The following is a 21,227-nucleotide window of genomic DNA, read 5'->3' on the forward strand; positions in this document are numbered from 1 at the left end:
GCCGATGATAATACTCTGTCATATGCTGACAACAATTTTGAAAAATTTATTATGTACACTTGAAAGAGAAAGTGCTGTTTTAATAGACTGGTTTAGATTTAATTGTATGCAGGCAAATCCTGACACATTTGTTTAGGGGCCAGCTGAAGGACGCCTCCGGGTGCGGGAATTTCTCGCTACATTGAAGACCTGTTGGTGACCTTCTGCTGTTGTTTTTTTCTATGGTCGGGTTGTTGTCTCTTTGGCACATTCCCCATTTCCATTCTCAATTTTAAATTCCAAGCCATTGCAGTTGGAAATAAAACATTTGCAAAAACGCCTGTTTTTAATATACGGTCAGCAAAAATATCATGTGATGAGATTGTCAAACTTTTAGGTATTGATATTGACTATCACCATATTTGTCGTAAAACATCCCAACAACTGAATTTTTTAAAGCGCATTGGCTGATACCTTAGGCAGCAACCATTTGATTTTCTGGGGGGGGGGGGGGGGGGGGGGCTATGGTGTTTTTTGGAAAAAAAAGTTTGTTTCCAGGTTTTGGTGAAAAAAATAATTTGTTTTGGACCCTGAGTAAAAAAAATTGTTTGTTTCACCCTCAGCTGCCACTATATGTAATGCTAAAATTGAAAGAAAAAAATTGTCTTCGGTTTGTCGCTAAAAAAATAGATTGTTCTTCGCCGAAGGCGAAAAAAAAAGTTTGCACAGAAAAAAAAACCATAGCCCCCCCCCCAGAAAATCAAATGGTTGCTGCCTTACTAAATTGATTAAATTGACCATTTTCCACACATTTATTTTATCTAATTGTAATTTTTGTCCTTTGGCATGGCATTTTTGCAACAAAAATAACAAATTGAAAAAATTCAGGAAAGGGCTTTACGATTTATATATGAAGACTATGTTAGTTCATATGATGAACGACTTTTACGAGCAAAGGTTCCATCACTGAAAATAAGACGTATGCGTAACATGGCTATTGAGTGTTTTAAAATTTTACATAAATTGTCACCACAATGCTTTAAGTTACAATGATTTAGTTGTATTGAAAGATTGTAAATATAATTTTAGGTATTCTAATATTGTAGATATACCTAGGCTCCGAACATCAACCTATGGTAAGAACTCTTTTAAATACACAGCTGCTGTTTTATGGAATGATCTACCTGATGATTTTAGAAAAATTACTAATTTGAGTCAGTTCAAAAATATTTTAAAGTCATGGAATGGAAATGACTGTAAGTGCACAGTTTGTGCAGACTTTTAATTTATATTTTATGCAAATTTATTTACCCTCTAGATCATACACCGTTTTTCAAATATTTTATGCTAAGTATTTTGCCAGCTTTTATGCCTAGTTTACACTTATATGCTTTTAGCCTTAATACCTAGCTAATGCTTATATTCTGCTTTTAGTGTTTCATTTTTGTACTGTGAAATTTATTGCATGTGTATTATATTATGTTTTTGTATTGTTATAAATGTTGTATTGTTAAAAATGTCTCATATGTCGGTTAAATGCTCTTTAGAGCTTATGTTTGTCTATGTTTGTATACCTTGCCGACTCCGGATAAAGCTTATTTATTATTTATTTATTTATAGTTTGACGACACTTTTGATACCCTTTCCCTTGGCTATGGTCCAGCGACTTTGAATTGATCAGCAATTTTAAGATGTGGTCAGACTCTGCTTAAGTTTTTTTGAAAGAAACTACAAGTGATATATCAGTATTAATTATATGAATTAATTACTATCAGTTTGGCGATTAGGTTAAGGCCCTGCCCCCATAGGTTTATGGTCAAGTGAATTTCAATCAATCAAGCATTTTCAAAGTTCAGTTTACTGCTTGGTTTGATAAGAATTACTTGAGATGGATCAATGATGTTTTGTATGAAGTTGCATTACTACCAGAACATATCATTTTAACGACTGTTTCAAGGCTGTCTCCCCTAGGTCATGTGACTTTCAATGAAATGACAATTTTTCAAAGTTTAGTTTTGTGTTTAGTTAGTTTGATATGAACTACTTACGATAGACAACGATATTTTCTAAAAGAAGTTACATTGCTGTCTGTTCATCTCCGTTTGTCAACCAATTCAGGAGTTAAAATTAACATTTGGTGCTGGAAGGTCCGGTATATTACATATTCTTATACTAATTTTAATTGTCTTGTATAATTAATTTCGCTGTCCTGATAGTCCAGCAACTGAAATGATTAGATATTTTGCTGTCCAACAGATCGTCTTTTTCGGAATGGTAAGCCAACAAGCGAGACATATCTCTGTGTCAACAGTTTTATGTACATTTAAAAAAACCAGGAAGTTTGTCAAGATAGTTTCTGGTTTCATTTCAAAATAATCTCGTTAATCGGGTGTGAAAGATCTAAAGGACAACTTATTTTTAAATGGACATTGGTGTACACATGTTCTGTCAAATATTTTCGGAATTGGTTAGTGGCTTACACTGATCAACAGAGACAAAGTATGATCTCAATTTTTAAAGCTTTTCTTAAATAATGGCTGTTGTATACGAAGTATACTATGGAATTACACATTTTTGTAGACCATTCAAGTATTGGTAGATATGCAACTCATAGAAGAAGTTTAAAGTGTATACATAGCATTTACTCAACTTATCTTGTATTTGCCTTCCGCTAAAATAAATGACATTAGTCGATGCATAACCAGGCATTTGAAAGAAGATCTCGTAAGTTTATAACTTGCGTCCTAATCATTATATGTTTTTTCTTGTTTTGATAATTATAAAAACATGTTTAAACTAACCAGACAAGTATTTTCTAATATGTCCCTCACATTATTATATTATTTTTTTCATACAAAACTACATCGCTTAATTTATTTAACAAATGGAGGTGTATAATTGTTAAACACTACTTTTTTATTCCTTTCGATTTACTCTTTGTTCAAAAATTGATTTTATTGACTACTTAATACGTGTTTTTTTTTAGTTCTTTCAATGCACCACTATTGACATAAAGACCTACATTAAAGAACTGAGATAAAAAGGACCTGTATTGTTTACTTTAATAATGCACATTTGATCAATTAAGATATAAATCGTCTTTATGGAGTATTGACTAAATTACATTGTTGTTCGGTAAGATAATTGTATGGCGGTTAGCAATGAATAGTTTTATCTTTGAAACAATCTAGATGTACATTTATGTACCTTTGTTAAGGACGTGAAACCCTAGTCCGGTATGGAATAAATAATATAGAATGGTAAGAAAATAAAATTTTCCAAATTTAAGTGTTTGATGTGCATTTTTTTCTTTATTTACTTTATTTGTCTTAATATGTATTAATCAAACAAAATATGTAAAACAAACTGTGCAGACATACAACCAACGAATATCATAAACTATATGCATATTTACACAAAAACTAGATTTCGGAACCGATTATTATACACATATCATGGTCTAAGCCTTGCTTCAATGATACCTTTGTGACCAGAAACAATATTTATAAGCATATTTCATTCATTTATATCTGATGCATTGAAATACCATTCAAGTTATTAAAATAAGAACAGAAAATTTCGCATGTGACCAAACAACATTGATAACTCAGTATAAAACAAGAATGTGTCCCAGTACACGGATGCCCCATCCGCGCTATCATTTTCTATGTTCAGTGGACCGTGGAAATCTCTAATTTGGCATTAAAATTAGAAAGATCATACCATAGGGAACATGTGTACTAAGTTTCAAGTTGATTGGACTTCAAATACATCAAAAACTATCTCGACCAAAAACTTTAACCTGAAACGGGACAGACGGATGGACGAATGGAAGAACGGTACAACGGACGAACGGACGGACGGACGCACTGACCAGAAAACATAATGTCCATAAATGGGGCATACAAAAACTTCAACAATAATTCAAAATACTTTGTAGGCAGAACAGGGGCTTTCTGAAGAACAGATAGCAGGTAAGCAGCCTAACCTAATTTAAAATGCAGTCTTAGAATAATGACCGAAGCCTTTAGCGCGACTTGAATATAAGTGCTCGCTCTCTCTCTACCTATTGCATTTCATTCAATATTCTGACCAAATTGAAATTTGTTTTATCAAATCAAACTGTTAAACTGGCCAGCAACTTTAACCATAAGCTGTAGAAGTCTCCGAGTTTAGTGATCAAAGTACTAGGTGATAAATAAAGCATACTTATAATCCCAGAAGATTTGTTTTTATGATTTTGATATCATATATGGCTTAAACCAGAATTGATTGCTCTGATGAACGTTTTGCCAAATACTTCTATATATATATTAAGATTGTTATTGTAAAGAGTAATTTGAAAGGAGATAATTGTCCTTTTTGATAAAAATATAAAAATGTCCAAACTAAGCTTTCATACAATTTGTCTTTTTTAAAACGTCTATTACATTCATATGAATTAGCCATAAGAAAACATGTTATTTTCAGTAAATTGTATGTGACGTTACATTATGTTGTTTTATACGTTTCCATGGAAGATAATCTAAAACCATTGAACACCTTTTTTTACATATTGATCTCATCTACCGTTAAAACTTCATGAGAACATTAGTTAAGCTTAACACATATTTCGCCGCGTAGTTTAGATATTACTTTAAAAAGAAAGCTTTGTAGCATGCGGCATATTACCACACAATTTAAGAAGAAATAATTCAAAAACATAAATTATGACATTTATTCATTAATTTAAAATTAATATCTGGTACCTTTGGAATGACCTTTACAATACCAATGACATGTACAGCAATTTTTAACAATTCTTTCATCATAGCATTGAAAAGGAATAAGTCTTGCTGTTCGGTGTTAGCAAATGCTCTTTGTTAAAGACCGAACTTTCACAAATTGTGACTTTGATGGAGAATTATCTCATTGGCACTCATACCACAGCTTCTTATACCTATTATAGGTTTGTAAGAAGGCTTTATTATTTTCATCTTGCTCTTTGATGACTTGGCTCTGGTTTTCCACATAAGTTGATTACAATTTCGGATCAGTTAAACAGTTTGAAAACAAATTGCAAGTTGGTCAGAATTTGGACATACTACACTAGACAGAGAGCAACACTTGCTATAAGTCACAGTACAACATATTTATATCTAATAGTATACGATCTTTTAAAACATACATCGGGTCTATCAGGCTTAATAGTAGCACGATTTGACAGCTTTGTGATCTTGCATATTCATATCCTTTTGGTGTTCAGTAAATTTTTACACGAACAGTCTTCATCTTGTTAGCTACACAAGGGCTTCTCTTTGGGAATTGCCTACGAACTAAAAGAGACTGTTGATTGATTGTCTTACAAATAATTGATACACGTAAACAATAACTCAGATAAAAATGTTTGGAAAGCGGATGGACTGGAATAGAGCTCTGGAGTTTAAACTACCATGCAATGATAAAGGAGGTCATGTAAAATGTGATAGATTTCAACAGTTTACCGGACGTGGCTGTGCATTTATACATCCTGCCAAACCAAATTGTCACTCTTCTTTGGTAGTATGGATTTTATTGTGATTTCAGTTCCATTAGATTTTAATAAGTTACAGATTATGCATGCTTATAATTGCAAACGGATATAATTACGATACTGTTGTCAAGTCATTACAAATTGCATATTTTGGCGTTAATATTGAGTCACTGATAAGGTCTTTGCATCGGAGCTAAACACATTTATTCTAAAAACAGTTATTGGCATGACACGGGTTATGTTCTTCTCATATATGTTATGATGGTATGATACTAAACCCCTAACGGGAAGGATTGTGCCTGATGTTCATATGATGAAATCATAATCTTTCAGTCAGTTTAATTGAAGTCTGGAGCTGGCATGTCAGTTAACTGCTAGTAGTCTGTTGTTATTTATGTATTATTGTCATTTTATTTATTTTCTTTGGTTACATCTTCTGACATCAGACTCGGACTTCTCTTGAACTGAATTTTAATGTGCGTATTGTTATGCGTTTACTTTTCTACATTGGTTAGCGGTATAGGGGGAGGGTTGAGATCTCACAAACATGTTTAACCCCGCCGCATTTTTGCGCCTGTCCCAAGTCAGGAGCCTCTGGCCTTTGTTAGTCTTGTATTATTTTAATTTTAGTTTCTTGTGTACAATTTGGAAATTAGTATGGCGTTCATTATCAACTAGTATGTATTTGTTTAGGGGCCAGCTGAGGGGCGCCTCCGGGTGCGGGAATTTCTCGCTACATTGAAGACCTGTTGGTGACCCTCTGCTGTTGTTTTTTATTTGGTCGGGTTGTTGTCTCTTTGACACATTCCCCATTTCCATTCTCAATTTTATTTCCACAAAATAAAATTTTAAAGTTTATTTAGATAGACAGTATTTATATGCATACGCTTGCAAATTCTAGTTTCTCGTGTTTCAATGCATGTTTATGTATATTTATGTGTGTTTTTGCATCTTTGACTTTTTTGTGTCTTAAGTTTCTTTTAAACGGCACATCTATTTATAATAACTGTATTATGAATGAATTTCAGCTATTAAGCATGCCTTTGCTATCTACGATCGTGGCGGAGAAGGAGTTATTCTTACAAGAGAGATAGGAACACTTATGAAATCTCTGGGATACAACGTACCAAAAGATGAACTTGTTGATATCATGAACGAGGTTGATTTTGAAGGTTTGTTCTATTCTCAATTCTTAAAATTCTGAAAAATCACATCAAAATGACGGATTATCTAAAGACCATATTTGTCTTCATAACTAGTCGGATGTTTTGTTTTGTTTTGTTTTGTTCTTATTTTAAAGAGTCAACTTAATTGTCCAAAAACCATAGGATTTATTTTTCGTACATTAACTATTTTTTTTAAAACATTTTGCTGTAAAATAACTCAATATCGATAAAAAGGTTTCATAATTTAAAATGTAACTTTTTTTGCAATTCGCATTTTAAATGCACATTTGAAGGATGTTATTTTAAGTTTTTTTTATACTTTTGTTTTACTCAAGAGATCTCATAATTGATTGAATATCACCTACTGCTTTTCAATTTTTGGTTGATTGTAGGTGCTATAGATTTTTTAGAATAAAGAATATGAACTGATCATGGAGTATATGAAAAATAACATTCACCACTATGCTCACGAAATACACTATTAGGTACAAATTCTGTAGGAATACTTTTTTAAAGTATTGGGTCGAGTAATTAATATGATAGATTTTTTCTACATGTGTTTTTTCTTAGTAAAATTTAATAATAGTGAAAATGAAATATCATCCAACTGAGTGTCCTTGTGTAGATTACATGAAATTCAATATTTAATCACACAAACTTAATAACTCTAAAGATAATTTCCCCTTTTTTTTCTTTTTGAAAAAAATCCCGTTGTTTCAGGTAAAGGAACAATAGGAATACAAGAGTTTATGTCAGTAATGGTTAACAGGTCAAAAGAAGAAGCTTTCTCTAAAAAGTTGATAGATGCCTTCCGAGTATTTGATGTCAGAGGAAAAGGCGTTGTTGACACTGAAGTTGTTCGCCATATTTTTTCTTCAATGGAAGAAGAAATGCCAAATGAGGAAATAGAAGAAATGTTAAAGGAAGCTAAAATTGATAGGGATGGTAATATAAAGTATGAAGGTAAGTAAAACAAATGCAACATGTACAAAATCTTGTAAGTCCATGCCTTTCATCCATTGATGTTACACAAGTTTTACTATATCCCCTTATGCATTGGTTGACCAATACGATGTGTATATTTTTTTATATCCAATTTTATTGATACCAGAATAGACTTTTGATTTGTAAATAAGCCGACAATGTAGTGACATTTTTTCTTGGATTCTTGATTTGCATACATGTATGTTGTGGAAGGTATAACAGGAGTGAGACTCTATCCTGTCAATGAACCACATTTTGGATTGTCTGGAGTTCATGCTATTCACGCAAGTTTTTCTAAATGGTTTACATATCCAAAATAAATATTTACGAGTTTTTAAAAGCGTTTCAAAAGTGCATGTTATCTTGGTTTCAAAGACAAAACTGAACAAAATGAAACTAATGGTTTGAAACATGCTTTATTTATTTTGCCTTTTTACGTTTTTCATGCTTAGTGCCAATCTTATCAGACCATTTCCTTTGTTGTGCCGACACATGTTCCTGGAAGACACAACACTCGGAAATATGCTCAAGCCTGTAATATTCTGTTTATTCATTATGTCTGTCCCCAGTAAGGAGCCTGTGTTTTAACTTTTCTCGTGTCAAGCAAATTTAAAGGGAACTATACGGTATGGGTTTGGCACATTGTTAGGGTGATACAGTAAACTATAGTTGTTAACAGCCACGTCATGTTGAAGCTGGTGGATATTTGTCTTGTTGGCAACCATACCAGTTCTCCTTATTTTCATAGTGAATCCACCATATGCTATATGTGCCTGTATCAAGTCAGGCTCCTGTAATTCAGTGTTTGGAATTGGTTGCGGTTTTCTATGTTTGTTTTTCGTTTTATATCAATTTATCCTAAATTTTACCACATGTCCTTAATTTTAGTTTGCTTTATTGATTTGGATTAAGCTTTTGTTGAGTGTTATACTTGACAATAAGTACTTGTGTTCAGATTATGAGAATTTAATAAATATTTGAGTATTGTAAATTTCTTATGTAATTATTAAAGCTAAATATTTCGTTCCATTTATGAATGAACCAAAATAGCATATTTCAAACGGATGTTAGTCATATTTATTTTGGTTAAGATTTATACAATACATACAGTGAGTAAATAGACTGTGAGTGACTTTGACGTTTGTGTTACATCATGTATATTTCAATTAAGAGCATTCTAACATTTAAATGAAAATCGTATAGGAAAACAATTTTTTCTGAAGTGTTTGAAGAAATATTTATTTTGTTAAATCTTATGAATAATTTGTTTTACATTGATTTATGTGTACACAACGTAAGTTAATTTACTTCGGAGGAATCACAAACTTTCTGCTACTTAATTGCAGAAGAAAGACCGTAGGCATAAAACAATTCAAATTCGAAAATATACAAGTTTCTTTCTGACATGAAGTTACAAATGTAGACATTAGCGTGAGGTATGTTTCTCAAGGGAAAAAATGATTTGGATAAATCAACCATGTTCTCCTTGACTAATTTATCTGATCGATGAGAGTGATAACTTTTTGAACTTCAACCTTCAATACGTTTATGTTTTATATCTGAAAAATACAATATATACCCCCATCTTCTTGTGTGATACATACCTCACATATGAAAAGCTACTAAATGATCACACATTTTTGTTACATTAAAAAATAGGGCTTGGATTTTTATTTTAGCCTCTTTTGATATTTAAACATTTCTTTTTCTAAAATTTAATTTTCCTCTCTTTTTTTTACAGATTTTGTTAGACAGATAGTTAGATGATATGTTAAAAGTAAACGAATCTCACCCAGATGATGCACATTTAAATAACTGCCAAAACGTATTGTAAATATGACAGTCCGGTGGTATACCTATGTATATATTGAGATGAATTCTGGTTGATTTTTATAGAAAGCCAGCAGGACATGTTACTGATATATATGTTTGTTCTCATATAGGAAATATTAAAGTATTGCAAGCTGAAACTGTGTTCTCTGTTTAGTTTGTAGTAATTGCTCTTATAATTTTGTATGGTTAAATCCATGTTTTTTTTTTCTTCTGTTACGTTCAGTATTATTTGGATACAACTTTGGCAGTGTATCAACACAGCTTACACAATCAAAATTTTCCTTGAAAAATGTTATGGTCGTGTGAACATGCTTTAAACCTTTTGAAAGAATAAGATTTTCTTTGATGAAGTAGAGCTCTATCCTATTTCTTTTTAAAAATTTTGATTGCCTTTTACGATTAATGACCGAAAACGAGTTTTAAAAAGCAAAGTTAACGAATTGCATGGCTATCATAAACAAAAAAGTGAACTTATTTTGCCATAGTGTTGTTGGTTTCTCTTCGACTAATACTTTTTGATTGCCATTTTGGTATTATCTGCCTCTTTTCTTACCTATTGAAGAATTATGGCAAAAAGCAAAACCAAAGGCAAAATACACACGGGTTTAAAGCCTTATGTGCATATTAGTTATCAGTATACTTTATGTTTGCTAAATTTTATGGATTTATGTATCGTTCGAACAGGATACTTTGACATACATAAACTTGTATTTCATTTTTTTTTTTTTGGATGAAAAAAAAAGTTGCATATTTGTTGGAAAACTTTGATCGTGTTATTGAGCTTTACGATTAGTGACTTATCTCCATTGCCAAATTTATAATTTTTGCCTGACAAAAAAAAATAAAACATCTACAAATAAAACATCAGCAAAAGACCCGACAAAATATATAGATCCACACAGTTTAAAATGAATGATTTTTTTTCAAGGGAAATTATACTGTCTGAACACCACTACTTTGACAGCTAAATAGTATATGGGCTAGAATTGATCGTATATATGATAGCGCTCCGTAATTGGAAAACATTTTTCATATAGAGTAGTTGCCCTGAAGTATCATGTATGCAAACTTATTCATGTCAATATCAAAAAGACAACAATTTCATTTGTAGCCCATTGCATGGTTTCCTGACTGTCTGTTTCTCTGAAGGCTACACAGAACCAAAAGAATGTAAAATGAAAAATTATAGTCCAAAATTATTCATAGAAAACTAGATTGTGCATCGGCAACTACACCAAGAACACAAGAACGATGATGGATGAACCAAGACTTATTAAAGTTCAAAATAAATGCATTTTCTGCCTTAAAAATGGGAATTAAAAATTCAGTACTATGACATGCGAAATCACACCGCAAACCTTTTTATTCAACTGTAAGAAATTGATATTAATGCCATTTGACATAATTTTGTCAGATTGACATTAAGTCCTGCAAACAGTCCACTTACAACATATTTTGAACCTGTTATACAAACATATGGAGATGTAATATGATTGTCAATAAGACAACTATCCACAGCTGATGTATGGTGATCATTTACTAGTCATCACTAAGGATGTAAGTTCGATTCCCGCTCGTGGCAAGATAGTCTACGCTCAACACGGGTCTTGGTTGACGAAGATTTTCAGTATTTCTGTTGAATGTCGGTGGTTCTTTCCACTGACCACCATGACATAGCCAAGAGTTCTTATTACCAACAATCAATCAATTAAACAAAAGCGATGACGCAAGAATCTATAGGTCACAGTCTTCGATAATGAGTAAGACCGATACCGTATAGTCAGCTACAAAAGGCCCCGACAACACAACATTTGAAACAATTCAAATGAGAACATCAATGGCATGATAAGTGGTAAAAAAAAATGAACGAAAAACAAATAAAACTGACAGAAATCAACAATGACCACTAAATAAAAGGCTACTTACTTCGAGCAGCTAGGTGAATTAAGAATGTGGTGAAGTTAAATGAATGCCTGAACGTAAGTTGGAAACAGTTCTACTCATTATAATGGCACGAAACACAAACACCTTAAGACAGGAAATGAAAACCAACTAATAAAAAAAGAAAAGATAGTGATGAATGATCGCAGCTACTGAACGATTGTTCAAAGTAAATTTAAACTTTTAAAAAAATATCAATCAACACGCATCCAACAGATTTAGTATAAAGACGCCATAAACCACAAGAGAACAGCATGATCGTGTGCCATTCAAAAATAATACTACATTGTATCGACAGCATGTATGACCATACACTTACGTAACTGAAAAAAAAACCAACAAAAAACTAAATTTATTAAAAAAAAAACAATCTTAAGGATCCACGAAACAGATATTATTCTAAAACAAAACTGTTCATTTGAACGTGAAACAGTCAAATTCTACCTTTTATATATCAAACGGACACCGACACATCGCAAACAATACATACTTATGTAGTAAATACTTTGTTGACCGATTATGCATTGTTAAATAGAAACACACGTCATCTTGAAATCTTTAAAAAAGAATTGTGATAACGACCAAGACAATTACTGCTGTGTAAATTTTTAAATCAAAATGAAAATGTCAAAAAAAAATCTTGTATAGAGTTTTGACAATGATAGAATACTAGATTATTAACGGAAAATTTACAATGTACATGTTTTATTTTAATTGTGCCAGTTTCAAAGCATTGGTTACAGGTTTTTACTCTATTTATATCATGGTTAACGTGGAAGTTGGTGTTTACTCTATTTATATCATGGTTAATGTGGAAGTTGGTGTTTAATTTGATTCACTGACACTTTATATACACTAGTTTGATGTAAGTTCACGGATGACTCATCCGCCTAGTATGTAATCCTTTGACATTTAGACAAATTCAATTCGTAGATCTCGATCAAATGCTGGCTGTTTTGAGTTTGCTTCATGTCCAGTTGCAAATATTTCATGCATATTAAGGCAAAAAACACTGTAGCAATTTCTTCCCCCAAGCAAAGTGACCTTCATATGTGTCGGCTGGTCTATTTGGACTCTTTTGATCATATATCTGCTCGTGTATCAATATAACTCCGTTTTTTACCGTTATTGGTGAATATAAGCCCAGAAAAGCTCTTCGGACGCATATGATAACAATGTGTTACGTCACTCATCGCTGTAAAGTACATGTTGCATGAATATTAAATCATTTAAAAGTGCACTTATAGTAGATAGGTCAAGTAGCGTATGTTTAATTACACAAATTAACTGCAGATTTAAAGTAAGTCGTAATTGTATTCAGATTTTACTGTGAAAGATTAATTATTGAACAATAAAAATACTTTTACTCATTTTTGTTACATAGTTTATACTTAAACCAGTGTAAATATGTAACTGTTTAAACATTAGTATACTTCTGGACCTGACAGTACATTACTTTATTTCATGATGATTATCTTCGTTTCAGCCCATAAAGCCTTTGGATTATTTGATATAACTGACAACTGTGTTATAAAAACATGGGAACTGAAGTCTGTGTTGAGTTCACTCGGACAAAATATCATAACAGACGGGAAATTACGTGCAATGATACAAGAAGCTGACGTACATGGTAAGATTGTTCCATGCATTTGCGACCGTCAAATCGAATATTGACGACGAACACTCTTGAACTACAGTATTGTTATTCCTTAAAATTATTCCACGTTGACTGACAATGAAGAAGACCTGAAGTAGAATACATAGATATAAGAAGATGTGGTATGAGTGCCAAAGAGACAACTCTCCATCCAAGTCACAATTTGTATATAAGTGAACCATTTTAGGTTAAAATGTCGGTTAAAAGCTCATCAGAGCTTATGTTTGTCATGTTTGTATACCTTGCCGACTCTAAATAAAGCTTATTTATTGTTTATTTATTATTAGAGTACGATCTTCAACAAGGAGCCTGACCTCACACCGAACAGAAAGCTATAAAGGACCCCAATATGACTAATAAAAAACCATTCTACACAATATAAAAGAAAGGAAAATGAATAAGTTTTACGAATTTAAAGAATAGATTAATAATTATGTAACTTTATTTTGAAATGTACATAGTAACTTCATATTTTTGTTATACTTTCGTATGGATGTTTAGTTTGAACCCATTTGATTACGTTTCTGAGAAGCGGTCACTTCAGATGATCCCTTCTTTTCATTTGCTTATGGATATTCCATTATAGACATGATGGTATCATATCTTTTACAGAAATACATTGATTTTTTATTTCAGGTTTAGTCTAACATAAAAGTATTATATTGGTCAATGTAATACTTCCGTGTTTTCAATATATTTTCAAACTCCAAAACTCATTCTGTGTTCTTCCCATTCGTCTCCCTCTCTATAACCGGTTAGAATAATGTTTAGTTGTAATGGAGCGATTGCAAGAAAGAAAAAGGGTAAAAACTACTATAAATTATTGAATAATAACTGCCCATTTCTTACTGCGCATAAAGATTCCTTAAACGTAGGAGATTTTGCCTTTTTGGCACGGTAGAGGAACCTCACCACAAATGTTTCCATATACCCCCCCCCCCCCTTTCCCCCCCTAAACTACTGAACGCGTGTTTTTAAACAAAACTGTCAATTCGGTAGACTTTAAGTAATTTATTTATGAATTAATTTCATTTATAATTATTTGTCGGTGTTTCTTATTGTTTTTCTTCCAGGAAATGGAATAATAGATTTTGACGAATTTATAAAAAAGATGATTTCAACAAATGTTATAATAGTGAGTATACATAGATTATGTATGATCCTACTACATGATGTTTACATGGTTTATTTTGTTACTTATGTCAATCAAGACATTTTTATCTCATTGACAACATAATCAACGGTCAAATTACTCTTGTTTAAATATCTTTTTATTCAAGCTTTGATATGAAATCTTAAACATATCTACAAAAATGAAAGGAGGTCTTTTTTAAAAATTTAAATGTCAATTGTTGAAATTAAGTATACTAAGGTCATACAGACAGTATTGATATAGTTTTAAAATTACAAATCTCAATGTAACTAATCTTATATGTCAATTGTTTAATCAAGTAGGATTTTTTTTTTAATTTACACAAACTTTCAGATCTCAAGATATGTAATTGATTAATTGAATGAAGTGCTATTGTTGATAGAAGTATTCGTGTTCGAAGTATATAATTATTAAATACTGGTGCATGAACTTACATGTTTGAAATGGGTATTTAAATATATGTAAACATTATCTGTTAAAATCTTCGTCTATCGTACGAGCATGTGAACAAAATGGTAAGTCTTAAAAATATTGAAATTATAAGGACGAAATTAGAACAAATGCATATATTGCGATATTTTTGAAACATAATTGATTTATTAAAACTTAAAACTTTAATTAATTACTAGTTAAAACGGAATGTTATTTTTTTTTATTTCACCCAAATACAAATGAACGAATATTATATCTATATAGATTTTGAATAAAAAAATTGTTGCTCTTAAAAATCAGAGATGTCTAATTAAACAAACCGTTAACTAATCTTTTCAATTTAATATATAACATATATGAACATATAAGGAGTTGTCAAGTAAAAGTTAATAAGACAACAACCGAACAACAAAAAAAATACAAAATGAAATCTAAAGGGCAGCATCAGACGAGTGTTTGTACAATATGCCATGCTCTAATTCTTCTTGATTCCATCAGAATTGCATGTGGATTAAACTGTCATCAAAACCGAATTCTTATAGCTAAAAAACGATGAAATATATATGCCCAAATAAAAATTAACATAAAAGAACACGGTTTAGAAAAAAAAGTATAATAAAATTAATTAACTTGGTTACAGTTGGTATCATTCTAATGTAAAATTGACTGTCGTTTTCTTTCTTCTATTACGTATCGTGGTATCTTGTTTTTAAATGCCTTTTTATCAAGCGTTTATTTCACTGAATTATTTCACCCCTAACTTGCCTTATGTATACTTTTTGTAAGCAATAGATTCAATATTTATGCAATGATATATTTGTACTGCCAACATATCAAGCTGTTAATACCGATATTGAGACAAGATTTAAATATGTCGTATATTCGTTGTTGTGAAGAACTGTTTAGTATATATAACAGCGGCCAGCATCTTTAAATTCAGTTTCTCTCTCGGGCTCGTATAACATTAGCTTGTGTAAGGTTTGCAATATCCTCTATGTTTCAGGATATTATATTTCATTCACTGTTTACTGAGTGGATCGAAACATTTTAAGAAGATGAAGTATTTCAAATAAAGTTGTTAAACTGAATAGTTCCCCAACCGTGTTTTTAAAAGGTTATTGACATATTTACAGTCATGCACCATCATCATTTAATAAATACCTCACAACATTGTAACTATACGAACATTATAAACGTCTCATGATGTATTATACATGATTTATAAGTTACAATTTGAAAAGGTGAAATTGAATGCTTAGATGATTTACGATATTTGTACATGTGCAATTTAAAAGTTAAGACTGATAAAGTTATCAATAACTGTATTAAATTATAATTGTGAATCACAGTAAAATGAACAGAAATTCATACGTTGGCTATTAACCTGGAACCTTTAGCTGACTACATGGTAAGGGGGTTTAATTAATTAATCGTTCGGACAGAAAAGCGAATTTGACGTGTATTGCAAATCGTAAATAGAACTAACGTTCAGACGTTAACGTTTCGAATGCGAATTAAACCGCAGCATAAGTCGTACTGTTTTCTGCCCTTCGTTCGGGTTGTTGTCTATTTGACACATTCCTTATTTCCATTCTCAATTTTATTATAGTCATTACTCTTTTGACGGGATTACATTCCTTGAGAAGAAGCGAATTATTAACCAGACGTAACTTTATAGTAGTGTACATCACTAAGTTCCTGGATTCTAAATATCTGCAAATCGAGGGAAGCAATTTTTAAAAACAATATATCGCCAGATAGCGGTTAATATTTTCGACAAGAAACAACCGACAAAAGACCCTAAAGTGTCTGGCACATAATTACACGAAAACGATACAACTTCAGACAATCGTTTTTTGAAGTACTGTTTTTGGTCTAATATGAACACCAGGAAAAGTTAATTTATGTTTCGTTTCATAAGATTTGTATTCAAAGGAAAAAGGGCATAAAGCAATGTTTAAGTTTGAACTAACACGCTGTTAGTCTATATTTTGTTAACCTTAATTCTTTGATTTCAGGCTAGTGAACTTTCCCGAGAAGAACTTGCAGGTACGTGAATAAGTTAGTACAGATGCAGCATTGTTATACTAGTACTACATGATGCAATTCTCTTTAAAATATTCAGATTCTATAGTACATGTATTGAACCGCCATGATCGAGACAATACGAGCTGAAATGGGCGCTAAACCGCAATAAAAAATCCCTCAGAAAAATCCAAGACACTACTTATATAAAACTAAACACACATTGCAGATTGCTTTTAAAAAATCCTGAAGATATGTATGGACTTAAGTTATATAAGCAAATCGCCAATAAGAAATCAACTCATCAGTACAAGTAGACATCTAGAGGTTAAGTAGTAGTGTATACAAACACAACTAAATCATCAACACAAAAACACAAACACAAATTGAAAGTAACTGCTGTGAGTGTCATTAATTTAATCAAATTGTTTTAAATTGTTTATATTGCCCTAAAATCTAAATAGAATATGTCAAAAGTGGAAGATTTAAATTGAAATATTTGAAATCGAATGAGATCGACTCATAGAAACAGTAAAACAGAATCAGAAGTGTTTTAAACATTTACAACTACAAAAATGTATATCCTATATCAATTTGAATGAAAATTTTAAGGGGCAAACACGCGCCTGTGTATTGCGTAATATACAAAAAATATGCATATTATACATTGCCGGAAGTTACGTATGCACATTAACATAGTTTTGTCCAGTATATTTTTCATCTGTTCTTGTTGCAGCATATAAGGAAGCATTCGGACTGTTTGATGCGAACGGTGATGGAGTCATATCAACATGGGAACTTAAATCTGTGTTGAGAGCGCTTGGACAGAACCCCTCAAATGAGGAATTGATTGAGATGATACGTGAAGCTGATCTTGATGGTAAAATATTGGGGTTATTGTTATCATACAATAAAATGAAACAACACTATACTTCTTTTAAAACAAGAAGCATTTTAAAATGAGAGAACAGATATGTTAAAGACAGATCTTTACAACGGCAGCACTTACTGACCGGGTATCCTCCACAAATATGTCTAACAGAAGTCATTAAGGGTTATAGGAGAAACGGACACAATGAAAGCCTTTAGTTTATTGTTTAAAAGTTTAAATTTGTTAAATGTGGAAAAAAGAATTTGATATCTAAAGACAATACGTGTGTTTACATTTAAATCATCCTAACTTTTTACGAGAAGAACCTTCATTTTACTGATAATCAAAATTATAAATTTAAATATAATTTATTTTCGGCTAAAGAAACATAATTTTTGAAGAAAACATTAATGATCATTAATATATTCTAATTCTCAAATATGGAACAGTTTACCCAACGAAATAAAGATGATTAATACACTTGTATCGATCTTTCAATACAAAATGTTACAAATTCTTCAATACTCTTTTTCATAAATATTCATTTAAAATAGTATAATATGTATATACATGTATCATCATACTATTGCATGTACTTTATGATGTGTCATTATTATTTTGCGAACTCCCAAGAAAATTATGTTTAAACCTCTTGGAAGAAAGATTATTTATTTATTTATTCAATGCATATAACAGTAATTATAAGAGTTCAAAATGTGACATGATAAAATAAGACATGAAAATAGAAAATTAAACTAAGAATCACATAAAAAATATTGCACTGACAAGTCACATTTTAACTTTCGGTTCTAAAACTAATGATCTGTTAGAGTACTTATCGCTAAATATTTGTTTTGCTATCCATATTCTTATATTTTTTAAAATAACAGTGGTGTAAATGTACAGCATAAGAACAGACTATATATTTTTCCAATATAGGGATCAACCTGATAAAAATATTCACCTTTTAAATCAATTTTCAGTCTTTATCATTCGTCAGACGCAATCTAAAAATTAGTTCAAAATTAGTGAAGGAAAGAGCATATCAAACAATAGTAAGACCAAAACTCGAATACTGCTGTACAGTTTGGAACCCACACACATCAGAAAATATATACAGACTGGAACAAGTGCAAAGAATAGCTGCACGATATACTTGCAACAGATTTCACAACACCAACAGTGTATCTGATATGCTTCAAAATCTGAAATTGCAAACCCCTCAAGAACGAAGGCTTAAAACCAGATTACAAATGTTCCAAAAAGTAATAAATAACGAAATTGCAATACCATCTCAAGATATTCTCATAAAAAGCCAGTCCAAAACAAGATCTACTCATCAATTAACATTCAGACAGCTCCAATGCAATAAAGACAGTTTTAAATTCTCATTCTTCAGCCAAACAATCAAAGACTGGAATAAATTACCATCTGAAATTTCAAACAAAACTTCTACAGACAACTTTAAGGATGCACTTACCCATGAAGTACTCCTTAAAACCTTTTCTCACTTAAACTAAATGTACCTATTGTTTTTATCTTAATTTAAAAAAAAAAAAAATTAAATAAAAAATGTAAAAATTAAAAGTTCAATAAAAATTGTAAAGCTTGAAAATAAAGAAAAAATTAAATTAATTTTAAAAAGCAACCTCAATCAGGCATGCGCCAGAATGTAATCTTCAAATTGTTGATCGTTTTCTGTAACTAAAGAAGAAGAAGAGAAGTATTTGTATTTTACCATTAGACGATAACTCTGTGAAGCAGAGGCACACTGAAAGGTAATAAACATATTCCTATGTTAGGACTGTTGTTGATTTACGGTGTAATCTTGTTCAACTTTCACATTCATTCATCTGTGGTTAACATTGTGTTGCAGGAAATGGAATTATAGATTTTGACGAATTTATAAATATGATGATTCGGAGGAACAATTCGGAGGAAAGTGATGAAACACTCCGAGAAGCTTTTAACATTTTTGATCATGACAACAACAATTTCATTACATGTGCTGACCTGAGATACGTCATCAAGTCTTTAGGATTGGACATATCAGATGAAACAATCGATGAAATGGTTCGAGAAGCAGATGAAGACGGAAACGGGAAGGTTGGAGTTGAAGGTGAGTTTAGTCATATCTTCAGTCATTGTACAAAGATATTTTACTTGTAGCATATATTCGGACTGGAAATCAGTCAGTTGTATTTTCAATAAACGCAAACTAGAAAACAGTTCCGTTTGAAAAGAAATTAGTTTATGTTGATACACTAGGTCACATGTATTTAAAAAAGAATATGTTTCATACAGCTTTGATTCCTATCCACCGATTTATATTGGATAACAAAATGTGAATATTTGAAGCAGTATTTTACCAAAACTAATGTTGGACTCAACTTGCAAAAAGGACCGTGTTGTGTGTGAATAAGTTTTTTTTTAAGTATAACACTTACCAAAAACACTTTACCACAATCGCATTTAAAGAAGAAATACTAACTTTGACTAAAGGCGAGCCAAAGCATAAATCATAAGTTTTGATGAACTAAATGTAGAAAAAAATAAAAGTACAAAAATACTGAACTCCGAGGAATCTTCAAAACGGAAAGTCCCTAATCAAATGACAAAAACAAAAACTAAAACACATCAAACGAATCGATGACAACTGTCATATTTCTTACTTGGTATAGGCATTTTAAAGTTAGAATCTTATAACAATTTGACCAGATCACAATAGTTAAATAAGTTTTCCCCAAACCAATATTGATGGAAAATGAGGATGGGTAAATCGATAGAAGAAAGGTGGGAGACCATTCAAGTAGTCCCATGGTGATGTGGTTCGTCACGTTTTTTTCAAAATGTTCATGATGCCCGTAAATTGATTATAAGTGTTGTGGTATCATTGCAACAGGATGAATGTTTGGTAATTGTAAACAGCAAATGATTATATGTTGAAGATGTTAACATTTGTCTCAGAGGTTTAATGCTCACCATTCAGTACAGTATCAACGTGCATTTCCCCTTCAATCTTGAAAGCTTAATAGAACATTCAGTACATGTCCATATACTGTAAAACGTTGCTACTATTATCCAGCATGATTATAACTATTGCTTTTTTTTCTATTTACAGAGTTTATAAAAATAATGAGATCAAAATGAGTGTTGTCTGCTGCAGACAGAAGAGACGCTTTATGCGAGCATGCCATTTAAATGTGTGCTTTTAATTTAAGGCCATGTAGACTTGATTCTGAAGAAATACGCAATTAGTCTGCAAGTCGTTTGTTATTCTTTTTGTTATTGTTGTTGCTGAATGTTTGTTTTTGAAAGAAACTATTTATAATATTTTTTTCAATAAATTTTTACATTGAAAGACTATTTGTTTCCCATTTCTATGGGTAGTTTGTGCTAAATAAAGGCAACAGTAGTATACCGTTGTTCGAAACTCATAAATCGATTGAAAAAAAAACAAATTCGGGTTACAAACTAAAACTGAGGGAAACGCACCAAATATAAGAGGAGAACAAGTACACAACACAACATTAAAATGTAACACACACAGAAACGAACTATAATATAACAATGGCCATTTTCCTGACTTGGCAGTGGACATTTAAAAACTAGAGGCTCTAAAGAGCCTGTGTCGCTCACCTTGGTCTATGTGCATATTAAACAAAGGACACAAA

At 31.5% G+C, this 21,227-nt stretch overlaps 2 protein-coding genes across 2 annotated transcripts; both read left to right on the forward strand.

The window, feature by feature from the left end:
- Nucleotides 1–1,096: 1,096 nt before the first annotated feature.
- Nucleotides 1,097–9,611, forward strand: LOC143067893 (calmodulin-like). Its single transcript, XM_076241504.1, has 5 exons — nucleotides 1,097–1,115; nucleotides 3,920–3,953; nucleotides 6,520–6,663; nucleotides 7,378–7,620; nucleotides 9,383–9,611. Exons 1-5 carry the CDS (start codon nucleotides 1,113–1,115, stop codon nucleotides 9,406–9,408), a joined length of 450 nt encoding a protein of 149 aa, XP_076097619.1. The 5' UTR covers nucleotides 1,097–1,112; the 3' UTR covers nucleotides 9,409–9,611.
- Nucleotides 9,612–12,879: 3,268 nt separating this feature from the next.
- LOC143067894 (uncharacterized) lies at nucleotides 12,880–20,919 on the forward strand. The gene is made up of 6 exons (XM_076241505.1): nucleotides 12,880–13,045; nucleotides 14,146–14,207; nucleotides 16,676–16,706; nucleotides 17,419–17,562; nucleotides 19,430–19,672; nucleotides 20,675–20,919. Exons 1-6 carry the CDS (start codon nucleotides 12,880–12,882, stop codon nucleotides 20,701–20,703), a joined length of 675 nt encoding a protein of 224 aa, XP_076097620.1. The 3' UTR covers nucleotides 20,704–20,919.
- The last annotated feature ends 308 nt before the right edge of the window (nucleotides 20,920–21,227 follow it).

This window comes from Mytilus galloprovincialis, chromosome 3 (genome assembly GCF_965363235.1).
Source record: "Mytilus galloprovincialis chromosome 3, xbMytGall1.hap1.1, whole genome shotgun sequence".
Classification (NCBI taxonomy): Eukaryota; Metazoa; Mollusca; class Bivalvia; order Mytilida; family Mytilidae; genus Mytilus; species Mytilus galloprovincialis.